Source organism: Hyaena hyaena, unplaced genomic scaffold (genome assembly GCF_003009895.1).
Source record: "Hyaena hyaena isolate Hyena2069 unplaced genomic scaffold, ASM300989v1 scaffold_702, whole genome shotgun sequence".
In the NCBI taxonomy this organism is placed as follows: domain Eukaryota; kingdom Metazoa; phylum Chordata; class Mammalia; order Carnivora; family Hyaenidae; genus Hyaena; species Hyaena hyaena.
In genome coordinates this window covers 528,124-554,437 of record NW_024081338.1, presented here as the reverse complement: position 1 = coordinate 554,437, position 26,314 = coordinate 528,124, and the positions used below count along the sequence as shown (strand labels likewise).

General features: G+C 39.6%; 1 protein-coding gene across 3 annotated transcripts in view; it reads right to left on the bottom strand.

Moving 5' to 3' along the window:
* The window catches only part of CHD2 (chromodomain helicase DNA binding protein 2), a 123,161-nt gene that overhangs the window by 39,107 nt on the left and 57,740 nt on the right, over positions 1-26,314 (bottom strand). For all 3 annotated transcript variants that reach the window (XM_039217677.1, XM_039217674.1, XM_039217675.1), the window contains 10 exons: positions 17,502-17,690; positions 15,715-15,877; positions 14,794-14,946; positions 12,558-12,629; positions 8,546-8,695; positions 7,354-7,502; positions 6,258-6,354; positions 5,738-5,830; positions 3,043-3,213; positions 1,726-1,901 (listed from right to left, as the gene is read on the bottom strand). In XM_039217677.1, coding sequence (XP_039073608.1) covers positions 1,726-1,901; positions 3,043-3,213; positions 5,738-5,830; positions 6,258-6,354; positions 7,354-7,502; positions 8,546-8,695; positions 12,558-12,629; positions 14,794-14,946; positions 15,715-15,877; positions 17,502-17,690 — 1,413 coding nt within the window. The remainder of the gene's footprint in view (positions 1-1,725; positions 1,902-3,042; positions 3,214-5,737; positions 5,831-6,257; positions 6,355-7,353; positions 7,503-8,545; positions 8,696-12,557; positions 12,630-14,793; positions 14,947-15,714; positions 15,878-17,501; positions 17,691-26,314) is intronic.

Below are 26,314 nucleotides of genomic sequence, written 5' to 3'. Positions count from 1 at the left end.
TAGGTCATGATCTCGCGGTTCGTGGGTTCGAGCCCTGCGTCGGGCTCTGTGCTGATTGCCAGCTCAGGGCCTGGAGCCTGTTTCAGTGTCTGTGACTCCCTCTCTCTCTGACCCTCCCCTGCTCACACTGTCTCTCTCTCCTAGAAATAAATAAAACATAAAAAAAAGAGAGAGAGACACAGCTAGATTCAAAGACATCATACCGAAGTAAAAATGGTAGAAAAAGATAATGTGCATACAATATCAAAAAGGAGCTGAAGTGGCAACACTAGTATCACATTTTTATTTTATTTATTTATGAGAAAGAAAGAGAGAGAGAGAGAGAGAGCGCGTGTGCGCGTGCATGCAAGTTGGGGAGGGGCAGAGAAGGAGGGAAAGAGAGAGAGAGAGACTCTAAGCAAGGTCCGTTTGATCAGCAGAGAGGACAAGCAGCTCACACTCACAAACCCACAAGATCATGACCTGAGCTGAAACCAGAGCCAGACGCTCAACCAACTGAGCCACCCAGTTGCCCCTAGAATCAGGTTTTTAAAAATAAACTTAAGGAAAAAAATTATTATAAGAGACAAAAAATAAAAAGAGAGACAGAGAACATCTTATGATAAAAGGACTAATTCATGCAGATCAGTAAGGAAATGAAAGACTCACACAACATGGAAACAAACAGGCGTAACAAACATCTGTAGAACATTGTGTCCAACGACAGCAGAATACATTCTTTTTCTTAAAATTTATTTATTTACTATTTTTGAAAAAGAGAGCATGAGCAGGGGAGGGGAAGAAGAGGGAGACAGAGGATCTGAAGCGAACTCTGTACTGACAGCAGAGAGCACCAAGCAGGGCTCAAACTCACAAACCCTGAGATCACGACCTGAGCCAAAGCTGCATGCTTAACCGACTGAGGCCCCCAGGCGAACCCCATTCTTTTCAAAATAATACTGAAGGTGGGACGCAAGAGGACGTGAGGCAGACACAGAAGACCACCTACAAATTCCAAATGGTGATGAGGATAACAACGGAAGTATGAGAGAACATATACTCTATTCTACCAATGTTTGCATATATTTACACCGTTCCATAATAAACAGAGAAAGAAGGGATAGTTATAACAATTGGGGGAAAATAAAGACCTCACAGTTTAAATATTAACTTGGAAAGACTAGTTGATATAATTATCTTCTTACTATTTTCTTCAGCCTAAAATAAAAAACATCATGAAAAGTGGGAAAAGCATTTTTGGAGGGCAGATGTGTGTGAATTACATTAGCAACAAATGTGCGGGTAAGTGTGGACACAGATCACCAGCGAGACAGGATGCAGAGACAGTATGCCGGGCTGCAGCAACTGAGAGTCAGATGAGTAACCGCCTGAGCCACCCAGGCGCCCCTGTATGCCTACTCTTAAATAAAAACAAAAAAAAATGAAAGGCTCAGCCCAAGTTTACCTCCAATGATCTCTTTTCTCTTGGCTGGACATCCCTTGTGAAAATTCTCAGAGGAGAAAAATAAAAATTGCTGAGCAGCCAACAAGAGAGCGCTCAAACGAGGAAACCCTGGAGAGGGAAGAACCATCCTGGAGATTCAGGGAAGGGTTCCATCTCCTGCCTTCCTTGTAGGGGTCAGCCTCCGCCAGCCCGATCTTAAATGCCAGGAATCCCAGCAGCCCACGGCTCACAGCACACCCTCCAAACACACTCGAGCGAGAGGCAGCAGAGCCTCCACCAACCTTCGGATCTCTGCATCGGTAAATCCCTCGACAAGGTCCTTCCGAACGCTTCGCGGACGCCCCCTGCGCTTTGGCTTCTTGTCATCATCAGAGTCATCGGTCTCGCTCTCGGAGGCAGAGGATCTCTGGGCCTGTCTCTTAGACTCAGTGTCAGAGTCACTGTCATTTGTCTGAGCCTGAAAAGGCAAAGTCACATTGTAGCAAGTGCCAGACACAAGAGCTGAAAGGACCAAAGCCAGCCCATCTTAATTCTTTAGTACCCAGAACTTTTCATCCTATCAAACACATCAATTTTCCTTTAAGAAAATAAGGAGACAGATGTCATGTCATGAAGGAAGATCTGCTTGGGATATTCACATATCGAGAAATGGTACGTGAACTGGAATAAAACTATTTGAACTGTAGGTTCATGTTTACTTCCTCTTATTTGGGTTTCCATGAAGATTTAAAGGAGTCAATAGGCACAACAGCACGACCGTGCCTGGCACACAATTAGTGCTCAATCAATTATTATTACTAATACTGATTTGCTATGATCTTAGGCAAATCTACTATGTCCAACAAACTGGCTAATATAACTTACTCTAGGGGCGCCTGGGTGGCTCAGTCAACCGGTTAAGTGTCCGACTTTGGCTCAGGTCATGATCTCACAGTTCGTGGGTTCAAGCCCTGCGTTGGGCTCTATGCTGACAGCTAGCTCAGAGCCTGGAGCCTGTTTTAGATTCTCTGTCTCCCTCTCTCTCTGACCCTGCCCTGTTCATGCTGTCTTTCTCTCTCTCTCAGAAATTTAAAAAAAAAATAACAAAAAAAAAAACTTATTCTACCTACATCAATGTTGTTGTGACAATTAAATTAGATGGAGCTTGTAATGGTGCTTTACAAGCTGTGAAGTATGTATTTGTTCTTTGTTTACAGTTATATAATCTCTTACAAAGTATTTATACCAAGTACCATGAACACTTAAAGGCAAAAAGAGGTTGGCCCTAAAAGTCAAAGGAAAAGTCAAAGGCACAGTCAATTAGAAACACATTGTTAGGATTACTGGTTCTAATCTCAACAGGAAAATGCAGATTTCTGCCAAACTCCAATCCCATCCATCCATCTCACAAAGAACCGGTTCATAAAGATCAATGTCAAACTGGCGCACTCATGAGCAACGCACAGCGCTCTTCCTCTGGGGTTTGTTATAAGAGATGCCTCCCTTGTCAAGACAAGGCAAAGCCTCTTTCCTTGAATAATCAGTACTTCCACAGTAATTTAATAATTAGTACTTTGCAGAATAAAAAGTAATTTCCTATCTTGATCTCACTTGATCACCTTTTTAGTGGAACTCCGAATTCGAGGCAGCATATAAATTTCTTCTAGCTCCTTCTGACGCTCTTCCTCCTCGACTTTTTTCCTCTGTTCCTCTGGAATGATCTCATCCCAGTCCTTGTGAGGCCGCTCTTCTAGCTCTTCTTCATCTTCCATTGTTGCAAAGTTGGCAACCTTAAAACAAATGGACAACTCATTGTCTGACGGACATTTCCCTATTTCCCAAACACCATCTGCTAAACCACCAACTCACCCAGCATTTTTAATCTAAATAAGATGCTGTAATTTCAGAACTCCTGTGATATTACGTAATCAGGTAATTAATAATCTGCTAATCTCTCCCTTATCCTCCCCAACTCATCTTGCCAAACCCTCAAGTTCATCAGAAATATTACTAATAGGGAAACAGATATAAAGATATAAATGGTCTTAGAAGTTTTATGCAAAGATCTGTTGTTAAATCATACACATTTTCTAATAAATATGATACTAATTAAAAAATTTAGAGTTATTTACATTGCTGAATACTTAATACCAATCCATTATGAACTTACAGTTCTGAAATTTAAATGCTACTAAATAGTGCTCATTGGAATAATGTATAATTCAAAGCAGTAGCAATTAATACCCAACTAGCTGCCTTATTCATTTTTATCAGAAGTATAGAAACTAAAAATATGTAACGATTTCATACACTCATAAGTGCCCTTTCCTCTCAGAAATGAAAATGAGAACACAAAACACAAAAAAATTCAAACAAACCTGTTCCATTTACGAATGTTCCATTTACGACATATCAAATATTTACTATCTGGCATCAATTTGTACATATGTACCTGCATATGTATAAATATACATGTATATGTATATATGTATGCCAGAAAGAAAGCATCTAAGTATATGCATTTCAAAGACTCAGACTGTGGCTACACACAGACACATCTACCAGCTCTGGCCAGCCTCTGAGCAGTGCTGGGCAAGCCCTGCACACAGGCTCCTCATCCTTTTACTCATTCCCATCTAGTCTTTAAGGCAATAATCAAGTACATGTTAAATTCATATAAAAAAGGATTTGTGGGTAAAACATAGTCAATTTAGTTGAAGCACTCCAGAAATAAAAAAAAAAAGTCCCTAGTATATATAGACAGACTCTTACTGTTAATCAAATCACTTAACCAAGTACTGAAATCAGCCAAAAGGGCTTTAGAAAAGCAAGAGTCACCAATAATGTGCTGACCACTTCTGATTAACTTATTAATACACAGAAATTGTTATGCCTAAATAATCCCATATTCTGACCAAAACATCATAATGAAGATTACCTCTCTATAAAAGGGAAGAGTAAGCCATAGAAGTGGAGTCCATTACAAACAGTAATTATTCACCTTGAACCTCAAACACACTTACTCTGATCCTACATATTTTTGGTTTATTCATTTCCTTCTGTGTTCTTCCTCTGAGACAACTTCTACCTGTGGCCAACCTTGGACCTCATCACACAATAGTGCCCCTTTCCAAACACTTCACCCATCTTTCTCACAATCCTAAAGACTGTACTGCACTTAACCATCACTGGAACCTTTATGTCTCCCCTGCTTCTCTAACCTGTATGGAACCAGCCCATAGCCAATCCTTTCAACCATGTTCTCACTTGAATTTGAAACCTTTGCCACATGGATGATCCTCAGTATCCCAAGCCAATCTCCCACCTTGCGACCACTGAATGAACCAATCCTTCTGAACTCAAGTATTGCTGGAGGAAGTCATATGACCCTACTGACTGGCTCCAACGTGAAGTCCTATCTTCTAAATTCAGCTCATTCCCTTCAGTTCCTCCCATTAACTCTTGGCCCCATCCATGGCTGACCCAAATCACTTCTACTTTCTTTACTTACTGGTAATAACAGTCACCAAGGAAGGAATCCCACATCTTCTCTCCCTCCTATTCCCTGAAGTATACTTTTTCTTTTGAAGGCCAACTCCACCACCCGTGTTTTTGATTATATCCCTTCCACTCTCTTCTAAGGCAATGTGCTATCAAATTTTCCTTCTTTCCTTAGAACTTACAGTATCTCTCTATTCTCAAGCACCTTCCTCAACCTAGTGACATAACATCTTTCAAAACCCTTGCCTTCCCGGACTCCTCTGTCCTCACAAATCACCTTCACTGTACCCTTTATAAGCTTTTAAATTAAGTCTATATTCAATGCTGCCACCTCATGTTCATCTCGTGCTCAGCTTCTGCACTCAGACCTGATCTCATTTAATTTTGTTGTATCAGATACCACTCCATATTGTTCTTGAGGAAAAAAACCCCACCAAGTCATCAAGAGCATTGTCACCTTCTGTTTCATACCTTTGACCTCTTTTGTCATCTGATTCTATTAATGTCTCTCCCACAACCCCCTCCACATTTTCCAGAGCTCCACACTATCTCCTTCTCCACCTATCTCACCAACGCATATTCTTAGCCCCCTTCACCAACTTTTCTTCATCCACTGACTCTGGGCAGGACAGACCACGTAAGTGACCACCTCCACACAGAAAACTGAATCTATACTCACAGCACACTTGGAACTCAGGAGAAGAAAGAGAGTCAACTGAGGTAAACATAGAGTGCCTTGCACACAGAAGTACTAATAGTTATTAATAGTTAATAAATCAATGCAGAGGACTCCCTCCCACAATATTTTCATACCTTAAACTGTGACAGAAGCTCATCTGTCGCACTTGTTGACACTTCATTCTCTCTAGTTTCAGCCAAGCGTAAAATTTCATCTATGTCCATTTCCTAAAGAGACATCAACAATACAATACGGTAAAGGGGCAACAGTGATCAGCATGGACTGCAGATGTTTGGTGCAAATAAATCAGCTCTCCTTTCTCATACTGCATTTACCTTTACAGTACTCAGGTTTATATCTTTTACCTCTAATGTCTCAAACTATTATTTGTACAAATGACAAGATAAACATAGGAAATTACAGGAAATAAAACTGGAATTAAAAAGAGTAAAGACAGAATCCTAAAATACTTTTCTTATTTTTCCTATTTTATTTAGTGAGAGCTTTGAGCTCTATAAAAAAAAGAAACTATATCCTTCAAGTAATTATTATTCTTTATAAAAGCCTCTAACACAGACACAAAATCTGCTGCCAGAAAAATTCAGACTCCCACAGATGCTTGTCAAAAAAGTTTTTTTCCTCATTGTTAATTACCTGAGGCTCTGACTCCTCCCCTTCAAGTTCTTTGAAGAGATCCTCTGCTCCAAATTTCAAAATAGCTGTCAACTCTTCCTTATTAAAAGGATTTGAGCTGTAGAAGTAAAATGTAGTTGTAATCTCTTAGGTATGTCAAATAACCTCTATGGAATTCTACTATAAAATAGCTACCCTTCATAAAGGAGTCAAATTACTGGTGAAAATATAAATTCTGCCCCAAGAAAAATGATCTCTCAAAGATTTCATTTTTCTTACCCCAGGCTAAGTCTGTGTTGGTAGAGCTCACCTAGCAGCAGACTAGGAGATGAATTATTTTCCTGACGGCTCATCCATTACAGGGTTAAGCAAGAAACATAATTACAACATGAAAGAAGAGAGGTTTTGGGTTGTTTGTTTTTCCTCTTTGTCCTTTGACTCAAAGTTATCGTTTACCTAGAATTTTCAACCTTCTCATCTTTGGTCCAAAATAAAAGAACCAAGCTTTTTCCATTTAGGTTCCTCTTGAGTGGAAAATGATCTGAAAATATTCTTTTTAGGGAAGGGCTCATTTGACTTCTACTTGTGACAGAGCCTGCAGGGCAGCCTCAGAAGACAGTGAGCAATTTGGTCAAAATGGAATAAACTCAATCAGAGAAATAACTGTGCTCCTAAATAAAGTCAACTGAAATTGGACTATCTTCCTTCTAGACCTTTTAACAATCTCCACACATTTTTCACCAATGGTAAACAGCGGCCAACTCCACCTGTCAGATTCTTACTACTAAAATTTAAGGAGATTGTGCACTGGGATGAAAGTATGATGGAGGGGCACGTGGCTGCCACTGCTGCTATGTCAAATGTCACATGTGGTGCCAAAAAGCAAAAGGCAAGAGAGATGGGCAAGACAGAGGGAGAGCACAAGAGCACAGGGCTGAGAGGGAAAAAGGAAATTTAAAAAATGAAAATGACATCTTGTGGTCTTGAATTGGCCTTTTCTAGGTAAGTAATAGATAACATCAGTTGTAGAGAATCCTATTAGAAAGATGAATTCTATCAAATGTTGATGTAAAATCAGTGTGGCTCTGACCACCTCCTCTGTCTTTCTGACACTTACTTGGACCTTCCTGAGTTGTTTTCTAGAACCGTCCGTCCAGTGGTATCCATGCGCTGAATTACCAGATGGTCCAACACCATCTTCTTTTTGGCCCGTTCAATGATCTCCTCCTCCACAGTCCCCTTTGTAACCAAGCGATAAATATTGACCTACAGAAAAAGGAAATGTTATGTTTATACCAGAACTCACTCTCTCTCTCTCTCTCACTCACACACACACACACACACACAAATTACCTCTGTCTAAAGCCAAAATGAAGAATTAAGAAAGATTTATTATCTCTACCAGAAATGACTATAAGCCATCCATCCAAACAGGTGGCTTAAGGAGAGTACTATTTTTACTGTGACCGGTTAAAATCCTAACTAAAACTGCCTCTAAAGAACTGTTATTGGGGCGCCTGGGCGGCTCAGTTGGTTAAGCGTCTGACTTCAGCTCAGGTCATGATTTCACAGTTCATGGGTTCGAGTCACGCATCAGGCTCTGTGCTGACAGCAAGCTCAGAGCCTGGAGCTTGCTTCGGATTCTGTTTCTCCCTCTCTCTCTGACCCTCCCCTGCTCGCTAGCTCTCTCTCTCTCTCTCAGATTCTGTGTCTCCCTCTGTGACCCTCCCCTGCTCACGCTCTCTCTCTGAAATAAATAAAACGTTAAAAAAAAAGAACTGTTATTATAGCCTATTCTAATGATAAAAATCTTGCTAAAGAATAACCAGTTTCACTGATGAAAAATTTCACCAAAAGTGAACGTTGGCCAAATATAAACTTAGGCATTACCCAATACTAGTGCAGAGTAGTGCATGAAGTCTCAAACACAAAAAAACAAAAACAAGCATGTATTTTTCCAACATAGCTCAGAGTGAACATTAGATTATTTAACAACTTACCCATATTAAAATAGAGAAAAATTTCAGTTCTAAATCTATTCATCATATCTCTTTCCTGGGGTAAATCTGAAAGCCACTTGTGATGTACTTTTCAAACATCAAAAGAGAATAGTTGCCTAAGAAGTTCATCTTAGCCCCAAAGATACCTTAGATACCTTCTCTGTACTAATTAACAGGCAGGCATCTACCCTCAAGGAAATGAAAGCAAAACAGGACAAAAAGCATTTTGCAAACATCCTGGAAGGGCTAACACTCCCCCCGCCGTTCTGCCCCCCGCGAACCATCTCCAGACGGTGTCTCTCCACTAACCTGCTTCTTCTGACCAATTCTGTGAGCTCGGGCTTGTGCCTGCAAGTCGTTCTGGGGGTTCCAGTCAGAGTCAAAGATGACGACCGTGTCTGCCGAAGCCAGGTTGATTCCCAGGCCACCAGCCCTTGTCGAGAGCAGGAAACAGAAGTCCTGTACACAATGCAATACACTACTTTATGCAGTGGCCTTCTCAGAAACAGTTTCACAGTCCAATAAGCCCTTATACCTGGAAACCCCTGCAGGTGTGAAGAAAAGTGAGATATGATGGACACACTTTATGGAGGTGACAAGAATGTCAGGGACTTGATGGTGAATTTTCGTTTCATTAAGCAGAAAGAGTCAGTGCGGTACACTAAGGAGTAAAGTCGATTCTGATAATGCAACCAGAACCAAAGGATTAGTGTTCTCTCCTGGCTAAAACTAGTGTTACGAGCAGTTAACAAAACCCAGAGAACTTCGTTAACAAGGGCATAATTCCAGCAAGTTGCCTAGACACTCATTTTCTGGGGAAAGGTGAACTATGTCACGGAAGGCATCGGTGTAAGCAAGGAGACTTTACTGTTAGGGGGTGAGGAACACAGCGACACTGCACCGACAGACGGTGTGTGTCACGACTGGCAAGCAGCACACGACCCCCAGTCAGCACAGCACACACGCAGGGACAACCAGAGCATGTGTGGCTGAAGAGGCACGTGCAGGACAAGACTCAGGTGCTGACATGCGTGTTTCCACAGCAAGAAGAGCCTGAGCAGGCACAGATACCTGCCTGCACCTGAGAGCTCAGAAAATATGAGTCAGGAGGCAGAGAATAAGTCACAGAAGTCAGAAGAAAAGAAAGCCAACCAGGTTTCTATTTTTAGGGCATTTGATCATGTATGTCAAAGATTGACACCTTTTTGGCATACAAGTGACACTAAAAAACTAGTAGTTCTGAGTTACATTTTGATAAATGAGTGTAATAATATACAAAGACACAACGAAAAGCTCTCCACAGTCTAATTAAATGACCCTCACCAGCACTCAGCCATAAAAATAAAAATGGAGATGGCAGTCTCAGAAGAACTTTAAACAATCCCAATAAAGACTAATCAACAGCTGTGCGGAGGCACACACTTTATGATGCTTGGTATAAATAATAAATGACATACCACACTCTGATTTACAGAAACCAAATAAAATCCAGGGTCTGAATTAATCATAGAAACAATGTTCTCTATCAAAGATAATATGAATAATATGTTATTTGTGTCTACTATCACACTGAAGAGTGAAACTCAACAAAATTCAGTGCTGCTAGGGGTGACATGAAGTGGAAATATTCATATACAAGGAGTATGAATATAAAGGGTTTTGGAAAGTGTAGCAAAGTATATCAGAAACCTTTTTAAAATGCTCATACACTCTTGACTAAACATACAAAAACAACTAAGTAAGTGATTAGGTTTAATCATTAGGTTACATAAATAATGGTATAAGCATGAGAAAATACTAAAAATTAATTTGTTCTTAATCTTTAATGACATGGGAAAAATGCTCACAGTAGAATTTTGAATGAAAAGTGACAACTATATACAAAAGGATCCCAATTAGGTAAACATACAGAGAAATAATCAGTGACATCCATTATGAATGGAAACACACCCAATGATGTGAATAGCAAGTTGTCTTGGGGGGGGGGGAGTTGTACAATTTTTCTTCTTTGTACTCTTCACTATCTTCTAAATTTTCTAAATGTGCATAGCATATTTCCCATGTTAAAGTATTTAATTTTTCTTAATAAAAAAGGCTCAGGTGTGCAAAGAAAAAAAAAAGTAGATAACATGTATTCTATATACAGCCATGGGGTAAAGAATTATTAAAGAAAAGAAACACAACTTTAGCTTTTCTCTGAGAAAGAGTAACATGAAACATTCATACTACCTTTTTTTTTTTTTATTGTTGATTTATTTGAGAGAGAAGGTACAAGCAGGGAAGGGGCAGAGAGAGAGGGAGAGAAAATCCCAAGTAGGCTCCAGGCTGTCAGCACACAGCCCAATGCAGGGTTCGATCTCATGAACGATGAGATCATTACCTGAGCCAAAATCAAGAGTCAGATGATTAACTGACTCAGCCACCCAGGCAACCCTCATACTATTTTTCTTTTTTTTTTTTAATAAGAGTAGGGGACACAAAACCAATTTCAATAAATACTAAATAATAAAAATAGCATTTACGGAGTCCTTGCTATGTGTCAGGCAATGAGCCTAGTGTTTGCTGTGTGGGGATTACTGCATTTAATCCACTAACAGTTTGGGCTAAAGAAGCCAAAATACAATAGTCTTAACTAGGACTATGACATGCAATTATTTTTTTTTTTTTCATAGTTTATTTATTTTTGAGACAGAGACAGAGCATGAGTGGGAGAGGGGCAGAGAGAGGGAGACACAGAATCTGAAGCAGGCTCCAGGCTCTGAGCTGTCAGCACAGAGCCCGACGTGGGGCTTGAACCCACGAATTGCGAGATCATGACCTGAGCTGAAGTCGGACGCCTAACTGGCTGAGCCACCCAGGCGCCCCTATGACATGCAATTCTAGAGGCAGAAGACATACCATTTTGGAGGAACAGACACTAAGAATTTTTAAAGCCCTTTAGAAAACAGAATGTTGTTAACAAAAATTTAAACAGAAAAAAAAAAAGACCTAAGAGAACTTTTTATAGCTTTGGTTTTTTTGTTTTCTTTTTTAAATTTTTTTTTTTTAATTTCTTAGAGAGAGAGCGAGCGAGCGCGCGAGCAAGCGAGCAGGGGAGGGTCAGAGAGAGAATGATACAGAATCTGAAACAGACTCCAGGCTCTGACCTGGCTGTCAGCACAGAGCCCGACACGGGGCTCGAACCCACAAACTGTGAGATCATGACTTGAGCTGAAGTCAGATGCTTAACCGACTAAGCCAGCCAGGTGCTCCCTAAGAGAACTCTTTAAAACTCCAAAGTCATGTTTTATTTCTTGTTCTTGGTGATAGTTACATGGATGTTTTCACTTTGTAAACATCCATGAAACTTTACACTTAAAATGTGTGTACTTTTATTATTTATTTATTTATTAAGAGAGCGAGAGCGCACTGCCAGCATGGAGTCCAATGCAGAATTCAAACTCACAAATCATAAGACTATGACCTGAGCTAAAGTCAGATGCTTAACCAACCAGGCACGGCAAAATGTGTGTACTTTTTTATATGCATGATGCTTCAATTTAATATACCTGACTTGAAAAAAATCAAAAGCAAGCAGAACGTTTAGTCTGTTCTATCTACACAAAGTAGTGGCCCAGGCTTCAGAAGCACTCATGCTCTCTCCGAAACACTAGTTCCTCTTCTGTCTCCACTGCTGCCTTTATCTGCACACGGGGCTGCACTGTTATCTCCACTAAACCTCTTCTCCCTGACTTCTCTCAAATCCCATAGCATTTAACAGTTTGATAGGCACAAACTACACTATTACCATGGTTTCTAACTTCCTAAACACCCCTTCTATATGTGCCTTAAAACCAAAATACTTAAGAATGCAAATCAAGCTGGACAACAGAATTTAAGCCATATTGTACCAGCAATCCAACAAATATGAGACCTGGTAAATGTAATTTTCAAGACTGAGTCACCAAAAAAGTACAGATCAGAACCTTCTGATGTAACATACACGTCAAAATTAATCCTACAGGCCAGCCTTCCCCAACCCTTGCCCTGCCGCTCTCCCAGGCCCAGAAATTTGCTATCTGGAAGCAACTAGGGAACACTCAGTTCATATTAGAACTACTGTCAGTAATCCAGACCAGGGGAGATAAACAAGCATGCATCTGCTTTTCTGGAATAACAAACAACAAAATTAATAGGCATCTTTTATATTAGTGATTTCTCTTTCCATTCTCAAAACAGGAGAATTTCACAGTGAATTGATTCTGAAATGAAATCTATTAAGCCAGAAAGGCTTTCCTCTGGACACAAAGCTGCCGAAATAACAAAGCCATGCATGGTATACCTCAGACCCATCTGCATTGAAGTGGTCCAGTGCCTGTTTTCGGATTTCTCCCTTGATGGAACCATCCAGACGCTGTAAAAATAAACCACAGGAAAATCATAAGGTAGGAAGATCAGCTACACTCGGAACAGAACACCAGACTCGCAACCTTTATCACTCCAACATCACCCGCTCAGTAAAAATAACCGGAACGCACTGGCAATGTGCTGTTAGGGGACTGTGCTTCGGCGGCACATCCTACTGCCCAAGCTCTCCAGTTACAGACTCAAGGTCAGAAACTTTGGATTCAAAGGGCTATCTAGGTTGATCCAAGGATCAGAATGGCTGCTAGGGCCTATAGGAGAAAGATGGCAATACTCAAAGTGTATTCAGAAGCTGTATTTCTTCTTTCAGAAGCTGTGTGTCTGTGGGTACTGAAGAGATTATACCATACCACTGGTCACCTAATGACTAGCTCATACAGAAAATGACCCTTCTTGGTTAATGCGACCACGAGGTGCACAGTTATTAAGTGCTACACAAACCAAAATATTATTTACACAATTCTGTCTGGAAACATTTTGCCATAACATTAATAGTGTTAAAATTAAGTTGATCATATAACTCAGCTTTTCCAAAAATTAAACTCTGAAGTCAGAGCAAAATGTTTAAGCAGCCAAACACATATTCAAGAGAGCCTCTGGCATTAACTAGTTCTTTTATTAGAGTACATGTCAGTTCTAGATCCCAATGTCACCACAGAAAACCGGATGTCAAAAAAATACTTGAGAATCGTCGCCTGTCATCTGTACACATAGAGCATTTATTTCTTACTCTTTAAAATCATGTTCACGTCTTCCCCTCACAATCACCACTTGAGATGAACAAAACACCTCATTTCACAAACTGACCCAAGAGATGATGTCAACTGGCCAGCGATGGGCAAGTGGCTGGGGACATAGTCCGTGGAAGGACCTACACCGCCCCAGCTCAGAGCTCTGCCGACCAGACCCAGAGCCACGGGAACACATGTCAAATCACACGTGGGAACCCTCTTTCTCCTTTCTGACTTACCAACTCTGCTCAAAGCCTTAGCCCAAAGGTATGTTTAAATGGCAAGTTCGGAGCCTATATTCGAAATCAGAAAACCCAAATGCTCTCCTTTAAAATTCCAATAAATAGAAAACAGCAGACATGCCAGACCCGAGTGGACTCTAGTCTAACATTCCCTTCGGAGAAAAGAAATGCATTTTTATTTTACTTGATATCAAATGATGAGCTTGACCTGAAAGCTCACAGAGATCAGACACACTGAGAGGTAACTGTCCATACTCAGCGTGCTGATCTTTGAAATAGTTACTACAGCATTAAACCATATTCTAAGACAGCTGCTGAAAGACCACACAAGGTATTGTGGATATGATAACACCTTTCAGGGCACTTTGAAAGACAATCTGTTAGTGAATTTAAAGCTTGGCCTTCTTAGGAAACAATCACTAGCTCCAAGTTTCTTCAATACCAGCCTAATAACACAGGTTGGAGAGTCCATCCACTGAAAGTTAAAGAAAGAATATTTTCCAGAAAATCTTAAAAATCAAAGCACTTAAAGGTTATGGCAAAAGTCAAGATAAATAGCACACACTTCCATAAATACATCAGAGAGAAGTTTCACACAGTCTAATACCTAAAAAAATATTGTGCGGAAGAAACTCATTTCCCTCTTGTTTTGCTCCTTATCTTGTAGGAGAGAACTGAGTGAAGACAAAAATCCACAGTAACAATCCCACAGAGAAGAGGGGGCCACCTGCTTCAGGGCCCAGCAAGCTTTTCACATACGCTGCTCCTCTGAGTCCCAGCCTCACAACCAGGGTCGGCTTCCTCTGCAATGAGCACACAGAACTATAACCTCTTTCTTTCCTCCCAGGAATTGGACTTATGTAATTAGGTCCTCACTCCTTCCTCCTACTATTACCGCAGACAGGGAGCCATAAGAAACCATCTGACACACTTTTCTCTTGCCTGCTTTTCCTCTACTACCCCCCTCCTTACTGCCAAAACAGAATGACCTCACATGATCATTTTCATTCCAGGGTAACTTAAAGATATGGAAGTAACATAAAGACCCTCCTGGAACCTTAATCTCAATTTGTTTCCAGCTGGAAAACTTGTTTCCCAACTTGAGGATAATTTAACAAGCAAATCACATAAGCCAGAGGAACAGAGGCAGGCAGGGGCTCTAATTCCTGAACATGCTTACCTGGAAAGGATAGTGCTTGATAGTCAGGTACTCAGCCAGGATGTCCAACATTCTGACCATCTGAGAGAAGATAAGGACTCTATTCCCCCTTTCTCGAAGTCTTGTCAACAGTTTATCTAATAGAATCAGCTTCCCACTGCTCCTGATCAGGGACTAGAGATTTAAAAAGACATTCCAATCATCACACTCCAACCCATACTTCAATTTGCCCTCAATCATGAAAAGTTCTTATTTTTATTTTTAATTTTTTTTAACATTTATTTTTGAGAGACAGAAATTGAGCAGGGGAGGGGCAAACAGCAAGGGAGACACAGACTCTGAAGCAGGCTCCAGGCTCTGAGCTGTCAGCATAGAACCCATGAACTGTGAGCTCATTACCTGACACAAAGTTGGATGCTTAACCAACTGAGCCACCCAGGCACCCTGAAGAGTTCCTATTTTTAAAATCATCTTTAGGGGCATCTGAGCGGCTCAATCAGTTTAATATCCAACTCTTGATTTTGGCTCAGGTCACGATCTCATGGTTTGTGGGACTGAGCTCTGAGTTGGGCTCAGTGCTGATAGCATAGAGCACGCTTTCTATCCTCTCTTTTTACCTCTCTCTCTCCCTGCCCTGCCCCTGCTCTCACAGGATTTTTCTTTCTCTTGCTCAAAATAAATAAAATTTAAACTCATCTTTAAGCTTACTGAAACTCCCTGTAGTCTGGCTGACAAGTAACTCCCGGAAAGGCTCTTCACCTAATTTATCTGCAATATTATACTTTCCATACTTGTCCTATTTAACTTTCCTCATCTGTTTTTAAAGTTTCTTTTGATGCTCTGTGAAGAGTCATCAGAGGAAGAAAGAAAAGACTTTGATAAAAAGCACCTATGGACACCGAAGCGCTTGAAGACTTAATTATGAACAAGGTGGCCACACACCAGGAGAACCTCCTGCCCATTCTCTCGCTCGCTGTCTTCAGGGGGTTTAATCAGGTAGCAGTGGTTGCAGCATTTTTTCAATTCCATCACAATGTTCAGGAAACCAGACGTGCTGCCTCGTGTTCCCTTGGCAAGAGCCTTGTAATTCCTGGTCAGAATCCATCTGCAAATTAAAATAATGACATCACTCAATTCAAAGAAAGAGAGACTCAGAGGCATCGGAAGATAATGAGAGTGGAGTTACTGTTTTTAAAGATAAAAACAAAAAAGACCTAGGACCATTAGAAAGCATGGAGAGATATTTTATTTTACATCCCCTGCCACCCAATGAGGACCACACACAGCTTTAGCCTGGTTCAGAGTGTTAACTACTGGGTAAATACGTTCTACTGGGCATTTCAACCTGACCGAACACAGAAAAATTAAAAAGAAATAACAGTGAAATATATGCACATATACACACATATATGAAACAAGGATGGTCACCAAAGCATTCTTTATCACAACATAAAAACGGAAATAAGTTGTCTAATTCGATAAGTACCTGAACCAAGTTTCAAACGATCTAGGGGCAGAAATGGGGGGTGCAAATGAAGACATAGGAGAACTGAAGCTGGCCGTAAGTGGGTAATAGAAACTGGGTTGACTCTGGGTACATGAATACCTCCTATTATATTTCTGTACACAGCAGAGATTTCCCAGAATAAAAATATTTTTAAAAGTCAAGGTAGTGTTAGGCAAAAGAGTCAGATAGTAATTTTTTACAATTAAAATCCCATTTCTATTTGGTTGCATTAAAAACAAGCAGGGCGGGGGCACCTGGGTGGATGAGTCAGTTAAAACATTCGACTTCAGCTCAGGTCATGATCTCACGGGCCATGAGTTTGAACCCCATGGGTTGACAACTCAGAGCCTGCAGCCTGCTTCAGATTCTATGTCTCCCTCTCTCTCTGCCCCTCCCCCACTCACACTCTTTTTTCAAAAATAAAACATTTAAAAAAATGTTTTAATAAAAAAACAAAACAAACGAAAAAGCATAGATTATTATTACAGAGATTACCAGACCTTTAACCTTAGAACACTATATTTTCATGGTACATAATTAGTTACAATTATTCCAGATTCAACTTTAAGTCATCAAAACTAAAGCCCATGACAAGCACATTATTATATACTACCCCCTGTCCCAAACCCAGCATTTTACCTTAAAATCAATGTAACCTAAACCAAGTCCATACCTGGCGGGGCCACTTGGGGTACCAGAAAGGAGAGCAATTTACCCTGTCAGCACAGAGGGGAGCACCTTTCCTTCTGAACTTGCACAGCCCCCTGCATCTGCCTCAGTTACTAAACAACACTGTTTTATGTTTTAGCCACTTGTCTCTACTCTGTCTTCCCTACCAAGCAACACTTTGGGTAGGAACGTGTTCCTCTCATCGTCGTACTCCCAGAATCTAGCACAATGCCTGCCACATTGTAGAATCTTAACAACTGATTGAATGAACAGCAGAAAAGAAATACATGAATGAGTGAAATATGTCTGTTTATTGGAGGAGGATCAGCACTAAGATTTAACCTACACTTCAGACCTCCCACATAATGAAAAGTGCTATGCCAATTCTCACTCAAATAAGAAAGGACAATAAAACTTCCTCTTTCTAACCGTGAACATACTGCTTCTCAAATCTGTGTTGACGCATCACTATAAAAAGCAGTCAACTGTCTATCTTGTGGTTTGTTCATACTGACGTTAATCCCACTGAGGCCTGACCCAGCCTGTAACTTACTTGTAATACTGTTTCTGAAGAGCAGACATCTCTACCCTGAGGATCTGTTCCACTTTGGCAGGAAGGGACTTCTCCACATCCTTTTTGACCCTACGGAGGAGGAAGGGTTCCAGCACCTTATGGAGACTCTGATAGCCGTTTTCCCTTCCTTTCCCGTGGTCCTCTTCAAAATCTTCCCAGAATTCAAACCTGAAAATAAAACAGGACAGCGTTCATTACAGAAGCAACCAAAAAAAGAAAAAACAGTATTTTTTCGAGCTGATATTTCAATTAACTAAATGGAAAAAAAAGTCTGTGAACAAACACCAAACAAAAAAAGACTCTTCCCTCTAAGGAAAGATAAATTTTATCAGTCACTAGCTCAGGAATACAAGAGAGGGGAAAATAATAAGGAAAGGGAAAACCCACTGAATCAATCCAATGTGTCTACACTGGATATACTGGGTTCCAAATCTTAGACTGGATCTAGAGTTCACAAGACACTTCTATATGACATGCAATGAGTATCTAAGTATACGTAAGTTACTGTTATGAAATGTTCAGCAGGAAAACTAATAAGCTATCTTTTAATAAGCTGCAATTTCTTGGGAAAACAAATTCAAAGGTAAGAGAATCATTAGTGGCAATATTATAGCTGTCACTGCTCAAAGGTAAAAGTCAGTTACATAATTTCCATCAATAATCTTCATTGTTCATAGATTAAAAAGGTATTGGATTTATAATGACAGTAAACAAGACTATGGCCCCTAAATAAAAACAGTAATACAAGTGGTACCAATTTAATTGTATTAGAACTTAGGGACACAAATTCTATTAATAATAAATTCCAAAATTTAGGGGTGCCTGGGTGACTCAGTCAGTTAAGTGTCCAACTTGGGCTCAGGTCATGATCTCATGGTTCAGGAGTTTGAGTCCCATATCAGGCTGTCTGCTCTCAGCTCAGAGCTTGCTTTGGAACCTCTGTCCCCCTCTCTCTCTGCCCCTCTCCCACTCTCTCTCAAAAATAAACACTAAAAAAACTTTTTTAATAAGTTAAATTTGTCACCATAATAATTCTGCCTCAACTCTCTAGAGGAAAGTTCCTCGTGTTTCAATCTTAATTCAATCATCTTGGATTACTAAAGGGTCTGTGGCAGAAGTCCAGAATAGGACACTGTGAACAGATTTCTTTCAAAAATAAGCCAAGAAATGAAGGAAATTTATTTCATGAGGACTGAAAGACGTGCATTGTCTTGCCACCAGAAAGACAATGATGTGCTTGGAGGAGCTAGCTGGGTTCCGTGTGCAGAATGAAGTTCAGTAGAGGAGAGCATGCCACTGGCCGAGCCTAGCACCAGGAGCTCAGTCAGTCACTGCTGCATGGTGTGCCCTCTGACACCAGGGAGCCCTCCTCTGCTGAGGCCAGTCACGTCCCGGAATAAAGAATAGCTCAACATTTTCTGGAACTCTGTTAAGACTCAAAAATAACTGCTCTCTGATAAGATGGAAAGTCAGAGAGCAAATGCCAGCACTGCTTGTGTGTACCAGCAACAGAGTGTGCTGCCATTTCTTTCTTTTTTTTTTTTTTTTTAATGTTTTTATTTATTTCTAGGAGAGAGAGAGACAGCGTGAGCAGGGGAGGGTCAGAGAGAGAGAGAGTCACAGACTGAAACAGGCTCCAGGCTCTGAGCTGGCAGTCAGCACAGAGCCCGACGCGGGGCCCGAACCCATGAACCGCGAGATCATGACTAAGCGAAAGTCGGACGCTTAACCGACTAAGCCACCCAGGTGCCCCGTGTGCTGCCATTTCTAAATGGCCACACGTTTCATCAGGGACTCCGAGGTGGGTCAACATCTACCTCAGTAACACCTCGGAATGAACAAAACAGCCATCCTCAGGGAAGTGGGCAAAAAGATCTTTTGGGTTAGAAATCTAAAAGCTTCACTAAAGCTTAAAACCTAAGTTGTATTTTGTCACATTGCTGTGAAAATACTCCAAGAACAAAAATAAATGCAGAATTAAAAGTAGGAAGAGGACTAAAAGGAACACTGCCAACTGAACTACCTCAATGCTAGGGATGGCACGTCCCACACAAAATGTAGGAAGCAACTGGAAATCAGGAACCATCACAATATCAAGCTATTTTCTGAAGGGCTGGGAGACAATTTTAAGAGAACATTTCAATTTACTTAACGTTCATTATCATTAACTAAAACTAGTCTAAAAACTTAAATATAAACCTTATATAAGGTACTTATATAAGAGTAACTTCCCTTACTGTTTTAGGCAACAAATATTTTCACCTACTTAGTGTATTCTTACTAAGAAAAGAATTTCTTTATATACATATACTGAATGGTTTATGAATTGTCTATGGCTGCTTTCCCTCTCAACAGCAGAAATGAGTAGCTGTAACAGAGACCATAATGCCTACAAGCTGGAAATGTTTCTTATTGGGTCCCTTTAGGAAAAAGTTTGCTGTTCCCTAAGGTAGAAAACTGTCAACTTAAAATACCACATACATAAAAGGTATAGAGTTATAGTGGTAACTTCATAATAACACCATGCCACAGCCGAAAGATAATATTAGATATATCTCTATTATCAACTTGTGTACATATGTCTCTCATGAAAATGGGAACAATTTTGATTACTTAGATTTTCCAGACTTTGGAATTTTAGAAAAACTGAGGTTCACTCTATTGAGTAATAACAAAGAAGAAAATTAAAGGAATGAAAATACTATGCTAGAATTCATGTGATAAATATGCAAAGGGAAAGATACAAAAAAATTCATATTGGCTTAGAAAGCAAAAGTAGAAGCAAAAATGAAATAAAATGTCTTATACCAAGAGGTTACATCTCTGAAATCTGCTCTATTGAGTTATTTTGTGGAGTCGGTATACAGTACACTTTGCAAGTGATTATAAACTCAATTCTTCAGGCTTGCTTTATCTTTTTGTACCTTTAATACCAAGCACCATGCTTCGCAAAACAGTACTTACAAAGTAAATAACTGGTACATATTTCTAATAAGGGTAGTGATCAGATTTATAAAAAGGGTGTTAGTCTGGTTAGAGCCACCATGCAGGAAAGATGACTGGACAGACCATGAGCTAAGGAAATAGGTATCAGTTGGTTAGAAAGAGAACTTCTGGATTTAAAAAATAGTAATAGTCTATCAAAGGAAATAACCAGGAAAACTAAAAGACAACTGACAGAATGGGAGAAGATATTTGCAATGACATATCAGATAAAAGGTTAGTATCCAGAATCTATAAAGAACTTCTCAAACTCAACACCCAAAAAACAAATACTCCAGTGAAGAAATGGGCAAAAGACATGAATAGACACTTCTCCAAAGAAGACATCCAGGTGGCTAACAACCATGAAAAAATGCTCAACATCACTCAATACAAATCAAAACCATAAGGAGATACCACCTCACCATCTATCACAATGGCTAAAATAAACAACTCAAGAAACAACAGGGAGGGGGGGTGTGATGGGCATGGTGGAGGACACTTGTTGGGATGAACACTGGGTGTTATATGGAATCCAACTTGACAATAAACTGTGAAAGAAAAATAAAATAAAATAACAGCTATTATTGAAAACTAAAAAAAAGAAAAGAAAAGAAAAGAAACAACAGTTGGCAAGGATGTGGACAAAGAGGAACTCTTTAGCACTGCTGGTGGGAATGCAAACTGGTTCAGTCCCTCTGGAAAACAGTATGGAGGTTCCTCAAAAAATTAAAAATAGCGGTGCCTGGGTGGCTCTGTCAGTTGAGCATCCAACTTTGGCTAAAGTCATGATCTCAAGGTTCGTGAGTTTTAGCCCCGCATAGGGCTCTATACTGACAGGTGGGAGCCTGCTTCAGATTCTTTGTCACCTTCTCTCTGCTCCTGCCCTGCTCACACTGTCTCTCTCTCTCTCTAAAAAACAAGTAAAAACTTAAAAACAAAATAAAAATAGAAGGATCCTGACCCAGCAATTATACTACTAGGTATTTATCCAAGGGACAAAGGTGTGCTGTTTTGAAGGGGCACATGCACCCCAAAGTTTATAGCAGCACTATCAGCAATAGCCAAAGTATGGAAAGAGCCCAAATGTCCATCAATGAATCAATCGATAAAGAAGATATGGTGTGTACATACATACACACAAAATGGAGTATTACTCAGCAATCAAAAAGAATGAAATCTTGCCATTTGCAACTACATGGATGGAACTAGAGGGTATTATGCTATGTAAAATTAGTCAGAAAGACAAGTATCATATGACTTCACTTATATGAGGAATTTAGGATACAAAACAGATGAATATAAGGGAACGGAAGCAAAAATAATATAAAAACAGGGAGGGGAACAAAACATAAGATACTCTTAAATACAGAGAACAAACAGAGTTGCTGGAGAGGTAGTACAAGAGGGGATGGGCTAAATGGGTAAGTGGCATTAAGGAAGACACTTCTTGGGATGAGTACTGGGTGTTACACATAGGGGATGAATCACTGGAATCTACAGCTGAAATCATTGTTGTACTATATGCTTACTAACTTGGATGTAAATTAAAAAATTAATTCTTTTTAAAAAACACAGTAATAGCCTGTCGAGGAAGTGATGGTTCAAAAGTTATCCAACCAAATTGAATTCCCCTCTGTACAATAATTTTTCTTCAGTGGATCATTTCTTTGAAAGGACCAAGTGGTTCTGCAGCACCACCTGGAATCTAAGGAACTACCACTAAGGAAGGGGAAAATACTCCATCGGATTTGAGTCACCTGCATAGCAAGGTAAGGCAGAAACAAAGGTAAATCTTAATTCCTTAACTAATGGAATTACATGGATCTTTGTTGAAAAGCAATCTTTTAAAAAATGTTTGAGGGTCACCTGGATGGTTCAGTCAGTTGAGTGTCCTACTATCAGTTCAGGTCATGATCTCACAGTTCATGAGTTAAAGCCCCATATCAGGCTTGCTGATGTCAGCACAGAGCTCACTTCAGATCCTCTTTCCTTGTTCTCTCCCTGTCTCTCGGCCCAAATGCTCAGTCTGTCTCTCCCTCTCAAAAATAAACATGTAAAAAAAAAAAAAAAAATATATATATATATATATATAAAAATAAAAAACTTTTTGAAAACAATGTTTTAATACAAGCTTTCAAAGAGAAAAAGCTCTCTTACATACACGCACTGCCAACTCTAACTCCATCATTCCATAAGTAATTCAACTGGCCACAAGGAACACTTTGGATGAACTATCAGAATGATCATGTCTACTAGGAATGCCACAGTTGCTAAACAGCAAAAAATTATGACCAATTAGGAGCCAAAATCCCTACCATCCACTCCAATAGTCAAGTACAAAAGAGCAAATCTATCTGACCATTCATTGGTGGCAACTACGCACCACATTCTTTTTTCAGGTGACAAGCACAGATGTCCCATGGTACCTCAAGACTCCTACTATCATATGCTTTTATCTCATCTCAATGGTACTATGAAGGATGTACTTCTTCTCTTAGAATCTGAAGCCCAAAGATATTGACCTTGGTCAAAGAACACCTGAAACTGACCTCAGCCCATCCAGCTTATTAATTGTGTGATAAGTGACACATTTTCATCATCTAAGTCAGCATTCTGAAACTAAACACTTCCAGTGTATCAAAAAGACCCAATATGAAAAATATAAAGTAATACACAGGAAAACACTCTATTTCAGAAAACAAAGGTTAATATTAACAAATAACTGACAATTTGACTATTTCTACACTTTTCTACATTATCTGTTTTACAGCACTTGTACCTTTGAAAAGCATGCTGGATAAAAACCTTCTGCTAATACATGAACAGGGTACTCATTACAGAAGGTACAACAGACTGTTCAGGTAGAGAAGAGGGCAGTTGCCTCCATCCTCAGGCCACTATCAACTCACAGATTTCTGTGGAAGGGACAGACGACCCAGGTGAGAAGCAACAGGACAGGCAAGTGAGCAGCAAGGAGTTGGGAGATGTAGGGTGCGGTGTGACAGGAAAATAACCTTCTAACATCGTGTTGCTTGACTGGTGGTAATTCCCATGTTCCCCAATTCCTGGGGGACACTGGGAATGTATGGAGACATTTTTGATTGTTACCACTGAGAAAAAGCAGCTACTAGCATGTGGGGGTAGTGGCCAGCAATGCTGTTCAAAAGCCTGTAATGCAAAGGACAGCCCCTAAAAAAGGAATTATCCAGGGGCGCCTGGATGGCTCAACAGTTAAGCATCCAACTTTGGCTCAGGTCATGATCTCACAGTTTGTGAGTTCAAGCCCCACATCAAGCTCCGTTCTGACAGCTCAGAGCCTGGAGGCTGCTTTGGATTCTGTGTCTCCCTCTCTCTCTGCCCCGCTCCCCTGCTTGCACTCTGTCTCTATCAAAAAATAAACACACACAAAAAAATTTTTTTAAATAAAAGGAATTATCCAGCTCAGAATGTTAATAAGTGCTGAGGCTGAGAAACTCTGCTCTGTGAGAAGGCAGAGAAAGGAGGGGTGCGGAGGGGGCTCCACTCCCATAAGCACACCATAGTGAGGGTGCCTGCAAAAATAGGGAAATCATTTCAGCCTATTCTACTAACACGATAATAAGGGCAGCACAGTCAGAGTGGTCAAGTTTCTCTATTCATCTTCTAAAGAGTCTTAAACTATCATTGAAAAATCAGGGGCGCCTGGGTGGCTCGGTCAGTTAGGCGCCCAACTTCAGCACAGATCATGATCTCACAGTTCGTGGGTTGAGCCCCGCGTTGGGCTCTGTGCTGACAGCTAGCTCAGAGTCTGTAGCCTGCTTCAGATTCTGTGTCTCCCTCTCTCTCTGATCCTCCTTTGCTCACGCTGCCTCTCTCTCTCTCTCTCAGAAGTAAAACATTAAAAAAAAAAAAGAAAGAAAAATCAAAGTGAAAAAAGGACGGCCACCAACAAATGAAAATAGAGTAAATATGAAAGACTATGTTTTTCTCTTTTCTTATTTCTTTAAAAGAGAAGCCTGAATAAAACAATAATTTCATCACTGTATTCTTGGGTTTACAACACAAGTAAGGAAGTGAAAATGAAGCCATCCTTGAGAAAACTTGTTATATTTTACCACAATTAAGTTAGTATTAATCTGAAGACGACTGGAATCAGATGCATACTAAAAACCCTAATAACCAGTAAGAAAAAAGCTTAAAAAAAATCAGTTAACAGAAGAACTAAAATGGCACACTATAAAATACTTAATTGAAACAAAAAAAGGAGTAAAGGAGAAAAAACAGACATAAATCCAACCATATCAATAATTACATTAAATGTGAATGAACTAAACCCTTCAATCAAAAGGCAGAGATTGTCAGACTCAATTAAAAAAGGAAGATCTACAATGTGTCTACAAGAGACACATTTTTAAACTCATAAAAAGCAATTGAAGTAAAAGGATGGAAAACAGTACAACATGCAGTTACCAGAAAACAAAGAACTGTCATATCACACAAAATAGAAGGAACAAGAAATATTACTAGAGATAAAGAGGGGGAGGGATTTCATGATAAAAAGATCAACACATCAGGAACACAGAACAATTACAAGTGTGTACATATCTAACACCTGAACCCCTCAAAATACATGAAGGAAAAACTCACAGAACCGAAAGTAGTAGATCATGCAACAACTACTGGTAAATATTAAAATGGTTTGCTGTCAATAACAGAATGAGACATGATGTCAGGAAAGGTATGTAAAACTTGAATATTCTTTTCAAGTGCACGAAGTACATTCTCTAAAATAGAAAACATACTAACCACATAAAAGTAACAGTAAATTCATTTAAAACATGTTCTCAAAAACAAAATTAAATTAGGAATCATTTGAGAAATACCTAAATATTTCAAATTAACCAACACAAAAAAATGGACCAAAGCTAAAAAACACAAAAGAAATTAGAAAGTATGCGAAACTGAATTAATGCCAAAACACACAATGTCAATATACATGGGATGTGGCTAAAGCAGTGCACGGAGGGGAACCTATACCTTTAAACACCCATATTAGAAAAAGAAAAAAAGTCTTAAATCAATAATCTAAGCTTCTACCTTAAGAAATAGAAAATTAGGAAATTAAATGAATGGAAAAACAAGACAATAATTGATGAGACTAGAAATACATGAAACTGAAAACAAAATAGGGTGGGGTGCATTCCTCACTCAGTAGTTAGAGCATACAACTCTTGAACTCAGGATTGTGAATTCAAAGCTCCACACTGAGCTGAGCATGGAGCTTAAATAAACAAATAAATAAACAAACAATTAAAAAGAAAACAAAACAGAAGGGGAAAAAGTCAAAAGTTGGTTTCTTTGAAAACATCCCCCAAATTGTTAAATCTTTATCTAAAATGACCACAGGGGGAAAAAGAATTACCACAATAAAAAATTACTTCAATCACTATTTATCCTTCAAAAATTAAAAGGATTATGAGGAAATACTATAATGTTATGCCAAGAATTCAGACAAATTAAATAAAATGGACAAAGAAAAGACACAGATTAACAAAATTAAGTGAAGAAACAAAAAACCTAAACAGATCTATCCTGAAACTGAATTACTCATTAAAAATTTTCCCACAAAAAAAGCTAGGGCCCACATCACTATACTGGTGAATCCTACCAAATATTTTAAAAATAAGTAACACCAATCCTAATAAATTCTTTCATAAGATAAAGGAAGAAATAACACTTTCCAATTCATTATATTATCCTGATACCGAAGCCAAGCAAACACACACACACACACACACACACACACACGCACACACCCTTTAGAGACC